Genomic DNA, 9,430 nt, shown 5'->3' with positions numbered 1-9,430 from the left:
AATGGCCGAGCAGGAGCAGCCGGCCTCCCTGTCCTGTGCTGCCGTTCAGCCAGGTGTCCCAGGAAAGTGGGGGCCTGGGGCTTCAGGGCCTGCCTTGGGGCACAGCCCTGGTGCTACGTGCTGGCCATGGGCCCCGAAGGGGCTGCAGCGTCCTTCCATGCCTGCAGTCTGTAGCTCTGACCCCGGGCTGCGGGCGACAATGTGTGTCATAGTATCCCAGGCCACAGGGACCTCGTGCAGCCCACCAGGTCCTGCGCCGCAGGGCCCGGGGCCCCATCCAGGCAGGCCACAGGAAGGCTGCCTTGCTCATAAATTTCCAATTCTTCAGCCCCACCCCGTGGGTGGCAGCTGGGCAAATCAGAAGGCAGCCACGTAGGACTGTGTCCCGCAGGGGCCCCAGAACCTGCAGGAAGTACACAGGCTTCTCCAGGCTTCCCTTCCTGCAGCCAAGGCCAGCAGCACCTCCCCGAGGACCTGAGGTAGGCGTTGGGGGGCAGGGACCCCTGGACAGCCTCACCCTCCCACATCCCAGCCTGAATTCTAACCCTTGGCTCAGGAGAAGCAATAGTGGGATGTCAAGGGAGCCAGGGACCCCAGGGTCTGGCCCCCATGCTGTCGGGCTGGAGAGGGTACAGCCACCAGGCAGCAGGAAATTGTGAAATTCTGCAAGGGCCCATGCCTGCCCACAGCCACATCCCCAACAGGCAGGGACCCAGCAGGGGGCTGGGGCCATGGCAGGGGGTGCCAGTTTTAGAGAGGGTGTTTGCCTGCCTGCCAGCTGAGGCCTCACCTAGGCAGGTGGAGGAAGGGACAGTGGGAGAGCTGGGTGCTGCGTGTGCTAAGGCAGTCTCCCCAGGCCAGGGCTGACCCGGCCACCCCCACCAGTGTGTGGCCAGGTCCTCAGCCACCTGCCAGCAGCTGACAAACTTGCATGAAGCTGCCGGACTTGGGATGTGCATGGGTGTTCCGTGGGAGAATAGGGAAGTCCAGCCTGCCTGGCTCTCCTGGCCTGGGTGCCCCTGGGGGAGTCAGGAAGTCCGGCCCAGCCTGGCTCTCCTGGTTTGGGTGCCCCTGGGGGAGTCAGGAAGTCGGGACCTGCCTGGGTGTCCCGTGGGGGAGTTGGGAAGTCCGCCCTGCCTGGCTCTCCTGGCCTGGGCTCTCGGTCCCCACAAAGGCACAGCAGCAGCAGAAGCTAAAGAGGGTAGCGGTTGACCCCTCACTGCCTTGCCTTGTCACCTGGCCCTCCGTGGGCTGAGCGCCTCCCCCTGCCCACTCCCCTGCCCTGAGCTGAGCCTGTGCCCCGTCCTCCGGCCTGCCGCGCAGCGCCTGCGCCAACCATGTCGGACTATGAGAACGAGGATGAGTGCTGGAGCACGCTGCAGGGCTTCCGCGTGCAGCTCATCTCCACCATTGACCCCGCGCGCATCACGCCCTACCTGCGCCAGTGCAAGGTCCTGAACCCTGACGATGAGGAGCAGGTGCTTAGCGACCCGAGCTTGGGCATCCGCAAGCGCAAAGTGGGTCAGTCATGGCACCTGCACGCCCGAGGGGAGGGACGAGGGTCTGCCCCCAGCCCCCGGGAGCCCCTCCCCACCCTCCCCCAAGCTGAGGGCAAGGCCGGCTGGACCAGCAGCTGTTGGTCCCTGGTCTGGACCCCGACACTTGAGCAGCAGCCCAGGGCCCCAGCCTGGCCTGGCGAGCCCTGCACAGCCACGCCTCCCAGCCCAAGAGCCCCATGACAAGCCTGGTGGCCGCCCCTCCCAACCCCCCCTCTCACCTGCAGGTGTCCTCCTGGACATCCTAGAGCGTACTGGCCTCAAGGGCTACGTGGCCTTCCTCGAGAGCCTGGAGCTGTACTACCCACAGCTGTACAAGAAGGTCACGGGCAAGGAGCCCACCCGTGTCTTCTCCATGATCATTGGTGAGGCCTGCTGAACCACAAACCTAGACTGGCCACTGTGTGTGAAGCTGGGTGTGCATCCGAGCAGTCAGATCCCACCCTGACACAGGGACCGAGGGGTCTGAGCCCATGGGCCGTCCTCTGCTGCTTTCCCAGGGCACATCAGCAGGGGGCTGGATGGGAAGCCGAGCAGCCGGGACTTGCAACGGTGCCCACATTGGATGCCGGCTTGGCAGGAGGCAGCTTAACCTGCACAGCACCAGCTCCTCAGGGGGTGCTTTGCCAGGGTTATGCTTCCAGAACACTCGCCGTGTCTTATCACGAGCAGTTGATAAACGCTGAGACTTCTATTGAAGAAAACGCGCACACACACACACACATACACACCAGCCAGGTTCAGTGCAGTGTGGGAGGGCTGGGTGACCACCCATGTTTGACAGGGCCATTCCCAGGGACACTCCTGCCCGGTTCTCCACGGTTCCCCGCTGGCCGCAAGTGGGTGCACAGCTGGGGAAGAGCAGATGGCCCCCCGGCAGCCACAGTTCCCAGGCCACAGCCAGGGCAGGGACTGTGCGGGCCAGGGCGGGCCAGGGAGTGAGGCTGTGCACCCCACAGATGCATCGGGGGAGTCGGGGCTGACCCAGCTGCTGATGACGGAGGTCATGAAGCTACAGAAGAAGGTGCAGGAGCTGACGGCGCTGCTGGGCGCCCAGGACGCCCTGGCCCAGGAGCTGCGGGTCAAGGACGGCCTGCTGCGTAAGCACCAGGAGCGCGTGCAGAGGCTCAAGCAGGAGTGCGAGGCCAGCGGCCGCGAGCTGAAGCGCTGCAAAGACGAGAACTTCGAGCTGGCCATGCGCCTGGCCCGTCTGAGTGAGGAGAAGGGAGCGGCGCTCATGCGGACGCGTGACCTGCAGCTCGAGGTGGGCGACCCTGCGGGGCGGGGCGGGGCGCGGAGCCTGCTCTGGGCTCCGTGACCGCCTGGTGGGCCGGCCTGCCCGCAGGTGGACGAGCTCCGGCACAGCCTACTGAAGGCGGAGGAGGACTGCTCGGTGGAGCGCAAGCACACACTGCGGCTGCGTCGGGACATGGAGCAGCGGCCCAGCCACGAGCTGCTGTGGGAGCTGCAGCAGGAAAAGGTGCTGCTGGAGGCCCGCGTGCAGGAGCTGGAGGCCTCGGCGCAGGTGGGGCCACGTGGGGGCAGCCACGGGGAACCGTGCGGCCTTGGCTGGGGCGCCCTGGCTCTGCCACCGTCCCCTTGCGTCCAGGAGGCGAAGCGGGACCGGAACAGCCCCTACATCCAGGTGCTGGAGCAGGACTGGAGGCAGGCGCTGCGCGATCACCAGGAGCAGGCCAGCACCATACTGGCCCTGCGCAAGGACCTCCGTCAGGGCGAGGCCCTCCGCATCCGGGTACGAGGCCCCTGGCGGGGCAGGGGGAGGGCCAGGTGACGGGGGGGGGGGGCGCAGACCCCTCCAGCCCCACCCCGTGAGTGACATGCCCCCAGCCCCTCTTGTGGCTGACCCCCACACCCTGTCCAGCTCGGGGTGGGGCCAGGCAAGGGTGCTGAGGTGTGGCGTCCACAGGAGAAGGAGGAGAAGGAGCTGTTTGAGTTGCAGTGCCAGGCCCTGCGCAAGGATGCCAAGATGTACAAGGAACGCATGGAGGCCGTGCTGCGGCAGCTGGAGGAGGTGGCTGAGGAACGGGACCAGGTGGGCCTGCCCTGTCCCTGTCCCCAAGGGAGGGAGTGACAGGTGCTGATGGCCCCGCCCTGTAGCTGCCGCAGGGTTCTGTCCCCCACACACCCCTTCCCTTTGATCTGAAGTAAGCCAGGGAGTCCATCTCCTCGGTCATTTCCCAAGGAGGTGAAACAGCCAGGCCACAGCCAGGAGCTTCTTCCAGGTCAGCCCTGCTGTCGCAGGGTTCCAAGGCCTTGGGCCCTCCTCCGCCGTGCTCTCCCAGGCCACGGGCAGGGAGCTGAGTGGGAAGTGGAGCCTGTGGCAATGAACTGGCGCCCACTTGGGATGGCAGCACCCCAGCTGGAGGATTAGCTCGCTGCGCTATGCCACGGGCCCCTCCCAGTGCCTCCCACAAGGCAGAGTGGCCTCCCGTGGGTCCTGCAACATCCCGGGAGCTGTGGGGGGAGAAGCTGAGTGGTGTCTCACATCGACTGCACAGCAGGGGCTCCAGTGGGAGGCGGGGCGTGGATCGTGGACTGCCCTCACGCCAGGGGAAGCTGAGGCTGTGCGGCAGACCTCAGGCCAGCAGGGTGGGCAGGTGCCAGCTGTCCCTGCTTGGCCCTAGCCAGTTAGGCGTGGCAATAGTTAGGGACAAAAATTGAGTGCTGGCCCCTGGGCCAGCTGCCACGGGTGTTTGGCTCCCTGTGCTGTGGCTGTGGCTCAGGGTCCAGCCCTGGGGGGGTGCCTCTGTCAGCCCCTCAGGCTCCTCCTCACATGACAGGGTGCTGTTGGTAGCAAGATGGCAGCTAGCAGCGGCACCCCCACAGCCTGTGAGCACACGCATGCTCCATGCTGCCAGAGCACCGAGCAGGGCAGCTCGTCTGTCACTTGCCTGCCATCCACTCTGCCCTGTGTGGCTATTATTCCCAAGTGTTAGCTGCTTATCGGGAAGGCAGGCCCTCCTCCGCTCACTGGCTTCCCTCCACTCCTGAGGGAAGTGGGCATGGGCCAAGCTGATGCCAGGGGCTCCGGGGGAGCTCCCTTGCGGGCAGCTGGGTGCGTTAGCGGGGAGCTGGGTGGCAGGCGGAGACGGGACAAGTCCCAGGTGCCCCCAGCAGCAGCCGAGGGTCACCCTGTGTCGTGCAGGCCATTGCCACGCGTGAGCAGCTGCACGGGCAGCACGCCCGCAGCCTGCAGGAGAAGGATGCACTGCGCAAGCAGGTTCGGGAGCTGGGCGAGAAGGTGGACGAGCTGCAGCTGCAAGCGTTCCAGCGCGAGGGGCGCCTGTTGGCTGCCGAGGGCCGGCTCCAGCAGCAGCAGCCCGCCACCCCCGGCCTGGTGGGCCTCCCTGGCCCCGGGCGTGGGAGGGAGAGCGGGAAGGAAGGGGTGCCTGGGCTCGATGGGCAGACAGGGGACCCCTCACCCCGCTTGCTCACTGCTGCCCTTGTCCAGGAACCCCAGAGCTCAGATCCAGAGGATGATTCACCCCAGAATTCCCAGGAGGTGAGCGGAGCCCTCCCTGCCCTCCGACCTCCCCGCCACCTGTGCCCTCTGATCCCCGTGCCTCCCTGTTTGGGCCTGGCAGGGTTAGGAGGGGTGGCATGACTCGCAGACTGGCTAACAGATGGCCCATCTCTCTTTGGGGAGCTGCAGTTCACCGGGGACCCAGAGGACACCCTGTTATCCGACAGAGGTGAGGAGGAGGCTGCCCTGCCTCCTGAGTCTTGCTCAGTCCTCAGCCACGTGGCCACACACACACAGCCCCTGTGCCCTGTCCACCCTGCCCAGAGAGAGGCAGCCTTCACAGAGGAGGGGCCGTGAGCACTGGACAGGAGGGCCGACGGCCGTGGGGCCTGTGTGCAGCTCTGAGGTCACCCCAGGTGGGGGGGACACTCAGCATGCAGAGCGAGACCCTCCACTGCGAGCAGGGAGGTGGAGTGGGCGGCTGTGGACCGGCTGAGGCAGCAGCTGCACTCACGGAGGTGGCGGGGTGGCATGGCGGCCAGACTTCCTCAGTCTACCCTAGATAGGAGCCCAAGGGGAAGTGGTACAAAATGCAGAAGTGGGCCAGGGAGCTGGCATCTGGCCAAATCCCACAGACGCAGCCTTGAGCCCCGGGGCTCCCTGTGCTCCAGCTCACACGGCTGCCCACCAGGGAGGGGCTGTGGGAGGGGCTGTGGGAGGAGTGGGGGCGGGTGTCAGGATGCTGGCCAACAGCGTGACAAGGTGCCTCCCCGTGACTGGCCAGCAGCACCCCCTCAGTGTCCCCCAATGCCCTCATACCCAGTCAGCAGCTCCCCCCAAAGCCCCTGTGCCCAGCCAGCAGCCCCCATGCCCAGCCAGCAGCCCCCTCAGTACCCCCGTACCCAGCCAGCTGACCCCCAATGCCCCTGTACCCAGCCAGCAGCTCCCCCTCAGTGCCCCCCGAGCTTGGCCAGCAGTACCCCCTATGCCCCCTGCCATGTCCAGGACCCTGGGCTGGACGCCCCGTAACAGCTGAGGCCTGGCTGCAGACACCACAGAGGCCCTGGTGATCCTTGGTCTGCTCTGCTGCCACCTGCTGTCCCCCCAAGCCCCTGGCAACTGCCCAGCCACATGCTCTGCCACTCACACCGGGCACAGATGGACCACTCTGGGCCCAAGGGTCCCTTGCTGTGTGCCCACCCTGGGTCTACTGGTGGCAAGTGGAGGGAGGCGATGTTAGTGGGCTGGAACTCTGGGCCATGGGAACTCCGGGCCTGGCAGCTCTCACCGGCCCCCAGGGTTCAGGTCCTGGACAGGGAGGGGCAGCCGGTGGGCAGGACACACCGGGCAGGGCTCTGCTTGCAGGTGGCCTGGAGGTGACGGAGCAGCCCTCATTGACCCCCACCATAAAGTGCCCGGTCACAGGGTCCCTCGGGACCGGGGTGTCGGGAAGGGGGTCCCTCCTCCAGGAGGCAGGTGTGGGCAACGAGCCCCCCGAGAAGGAGCGCCGGCGCCTCAAGGAAAGCTTCGAGAACTACCGCAGGTGGGCGCGGATGGGCTGCTGGTGGGGCAGGGGTCGCGGAGTGGCCCACCTGCCCACCTGCCCACCCGGGGTCTCTGCAGGAAGCGGGCGCTCCGGAAGATACAGGGTGAGGCGGACCGGGAGGCCACCACGGGTAGTGACAACTCGGACACCGAGGGCTCCTAGCATCCCCGCCAGAGCCCGCCTCGCCGGAGAGGGACCCCGTGCGGGGACGGCAGGCGGGTGGCTTCCCCGGGGCCAATAAAGAGGCAACCGAGAACAGCTCTCGTCCTTGTCCTAGCCAGCCTGGCTGCAACTGGACCCTGGGGGGACAAGGGTCGGGGTGAGGGGTACAGTCGTGGAGTGCAGGGGCCCGGTCCCGGGGTGCTTGGGGGATGGCCGTGGGGTGCAGGGGCCTGGTCCCGGGGTGCTTGGGGGATGGCCGTGGGGTGCAGGGGTGCAGGGGCCTGGTCCCAGGGTGCTTGGGGGATGGCCGTGGGGTGCAGGGGTGCAGGGACCTGGTCCCGGGGTGCTTGGGGGCGGCTGTGGAGTGCAGGGGCCTGTCCCGGGTGCTTGGGGGATGGCCGTGGGGTGCAGGAGTGCAGGGGCCTGGTCCCGGGGTGCTTGGGGGATGGCCGTGGGGTGCAGGGACCTCGTCCCGGGGTGCTTGGGGGCGGCTGTGGGGCCCGGTCCCGGGGTGCTTGGGGGATGGCCGTGGGGTGCAGGGGCCTGGTCCCGGGGTGCTTGGGGCGGCTGTGGGGTGCAGGGGCCCGGTCCCGGGGTGCTTGGGGGATGGCCGTGGGGTGCAGGGGTGCAGGGGCCTGGTCCCGGGGTGCTTGGGGCGGCTGTGGGGTGCAGGGGCCCGGTCCCGGGGTGCTTGGGGGACCGCCGCGGGGTCCGGAACGCTAGCGAGCGCGGCGCGGCGCGGCGCCAGGGGGCAGCAGAGCGCGGCGCGCCGGCGGAGGCCGGAAGTGGAGGAGCCCCGCTTCCTCCCGTTGGCGCGTTCCCCGAAGGCGGCGGCGAGGTGCGGGATGCTGCGGGCGGCGCTGGGGCGCGCCCCGGGGCTGCTGGGGCCCGGCCTGAGGCGGCTGTGGGGCCGCGGCGCCCGCCCGCAGGCCGTGAGGAGGCCGTGGGGCGCGCGGGGCTCGAGCTCCGAGCCGGGGCCCGCGGCGGCGCGCAGGGAGTCGGCGGGGCCGCGCTACCAGCTGGTGTACACGTGCAAGGTGGGCGGGGCCTGCGCCCGTGGGCGGGGCCGCCAGGAGGGTGGGGCTCCACGGCGGGCACACTTCCCACGTGGGCGGAGCCTCCAGCGGGGCCGGACTCCCTCATGGGCGGAGCCTCCGGCGGGGCCGCGCTCCGATGGGCGGGGCTTCTCATGTGGCTAGCCCTCCCACGTGGGCGGAGCCTCCAGCGGGGCGGGGCCGTAACTGCAGCCCCTCCTCCCGGCCCTAGGTGTGTGGGACCCGCTCCTCCAAGGGCATCTCCAAGCTGGCCTATCACCAGGGCGTGGTCATCGTGACCTGCCCCGGCTGCCGCAACCACCATGTCATTGCCGACAACCTGGGCTGGTTCTCAGACCTGGACGGGAAGCGGTGAGTGTGAGGTGTGAGTTTCCAGCGGGCTGGCACAGGCAGCTTTGGGTTTTCGTTTGGGGTCTGCCTTGTGGCACAGCACGTGAAGCCACACCCTGTGCACTGGCATTCCAAATGGGCGCTGGATGAGTCCTGGCAGCGCCACTCCCCATTCAGCTCCCTGCTCATGGCCTGGGAAAGCAGCAGAGTGGTGCTGGGTCTGCCCCCAGGGGGAGACCTGGAGGAGCTCCTGGCTCCAGCCTGGCTCAGCCCCAGTGGCAGTGGCCACCCTGGAGGTGAGGCCAACAGAGCTCCCCCCGCTGGCTGGCTCCCCAGATGGTCACAGCATCCGGGGCGGGGAACCCCAAATGGTTGGGCCTGGATGGCAGGGCCTCACGAACTGGAACTGTCCCCTGTGGCCTCCCTGGGTGGGCAGGCGCTGCCCTCGTCCACGCCTCCACCAGCCCCACCTTTCCACTCGGAGGGCCCTGGAGAGCTGTCCTGTAGGATCTCCCACTGTCCGTGGGGTGGCCGAGCTGCTGTGGCAGGCAGGTGTATGCCTGGGCCAGCACTGAAGGGCGCCCATCTCCTGGAAGGCCGGGCCACTGGTGGCACCTTCACGGGGTCCCTGGGCTCTCACCTTTCACAGGCATCAATTGCGGGACTATGGCGTGGGCCTGGCCCTGGGCAGCTGGGGCAGCTGGGGCTGGGCAACACCCCAGTGGCCGTTCCACAGCTGGTGTGGAGTCTTCACTTGTGGTCCCTGGGGGTGTCGGGGCTGCAGCCCAGCCTGGGGGTGCCTAGCCGGGGCATAACGCCATAATGTCTCCCCCTGCTCCCCAGGAACGTGGAGGAGATCCTGGCAGCCAGGGGGGAGAAGGTGCACCGAGCGTCCGTGTCCGGCGAGGGGACCCTGGAGCTGCTGCCGGAGGCCACGGGGGCCCCCACACCTCTTGCTGCTCCAGAAGGGGCCCAGGACAAAGACCCCACCTGCCCTGGCAGGATGGAGCCCAAATGACCGCCTCCTGGGGCCTGGGGGCTCCCCCTGGCCCCGCCTCTTCCTGCCAGTAAACAGATGTGACCTGCCCACCTGCTGTGCAGTGTCCAGCTGCCGTGAGCCCCAGGCGCTGCAGGGTGCTGTCGCTTGGGCCCCCACCTCCCAGGGCTGACAGCTGTCCCTCAGCACGCCCCAGGGGACATGTGGCCTTCACGTGGTGTGGCGGGGTGTTCTGGGCTAGGTGCCCCCCGCGATGGGGGCGCCAGGGGACGAGAGCTCACCAGTGTTCCCTGTGCATTC

At 68.1% G+C, this 9,430-nt stretch overlaps 2 protein-coding genes across 2 annotated transcripts; both read left to right on the top strand.

Annotated features, from left to right (window-relative positions):
* Window positions 1-440: 440 nt before the first annotated feature.
* On the top strand, window positions 441-6,811 carry CARD9 (caspase recruitment domain family member 9). Its single transcript, XM_058672840.1, has 12 exons — window positions 441-479; window positions 1,324-1,521; window positions 1,784-1,921; window positions 2,516-2,820; window positions 2,902-3,081; window positions 3,166-3,309; window positions 3,484-3,609; window positions 4,723-4,914; window positions 5,029-5,079; window positions 5,230-5,302; window positions 6,406-6,583; window positions 6,664-6,811. Exons 2-12 carry the CDS (start codon window positions 1,338-1,340, stop codon window positions 6,746-6,748), a joined length of 1,656 nt encoding a protein of 551 aa, XP_058528823.1. The 5' UTR covers window positions 441-479; window positions 1,324-1,337; the 3' UTR covers window positions 6,749-6,811.
* Window positions 6,812-7,593: 782 nt separating this feature from the next.
* On the top strand, window positions 7,594-9,151 carry DNLZ (DNL-type zinc finger). Its single transcript, XM_004593647.2, has 3 exons — window positions 7,594-7,785; window positions 8,015-8,154; window positions 8,977-9,151. Exons 1-3 carry the CDS (start codon window positions 7,594-7,596, stop codon window positions 9,149-9,151), a joined length of 507 nt encoding a protein of 168 aa, XP_004593704.2.
* The last annotated feature ends 279 nt before the right edge of the window (window positions 9,152-9,430 follow it).

The sequence above is a fragment of the Ochotona princeps genome, chromosome 14 (genome assembly GCF_030435755.1).
Source record: "Ochotona princeps isolate mOchPri1 chromosome 14, mOchPri1.hap1, whole genome shotgun sequence".
NCBI classification, from domain to species: Eukaryota; Metazoa; Chordata; class Mammalia; order Lagomorpha; family Ochotonidae; genus Ochotona; species Ochotona princeps.
This window is presented reverse-complemented; position numbering and strand designations above follow the sequence as displayed.

What these genes read in the sequence shown, in the direction of transcription:
- DNLZ (XM_004593647.2), top strand. Translation starts at nt 7,594, where the DNA reads ATGCTGCGGGCGGCGCTGGGGCGCGCCCCGGGGCTGCTGGGGCCCGGC. An exon ending in AGCTGGTGTACACGTGCAAG is followed by an intron (nt 7,786 to 8,014) that starts GTGGGCGGGGCC and finishes TCCCGGCCCTAG; the next exon opens with GTGTGTGGGACCCGCTCCTC. An exon ending in TCAGACCTGGACGGGAAGCG is followed by an intron (nt 8,155 to 8,976) that starts GTGAGTGTGAGG and finishes CCTGCTCCCCAG; the next exon opens with GAACGTGGAGGAGATCCTGG.
- CARD9 (XM_058672840.1), top strand. Translation starts at nt 1,338, where the DNA reads ATGTCGGACTATGAGAACGAGGATGAGTGCTGGAGCACGCTGCAGGGC. An exon ending in TGGCTGAGGAACGGGACCAG is followed by an intron (nt 3,610 to 4,722) that starts GTGGGCCTGCCC and finishes TGTGTCGTGCAG; the next exon opens with GCCATTGCCACGCGTGAGCA. An exon ending in CACCCCAGAATTCCCAGGAG is followed by an intron (nt 5,080 to 5,229) that starts GTGAGCGGAGCC and finishes GGGGAGCTGCAG; the next exon opens with TTCACCGGGGACCCAGAGGA.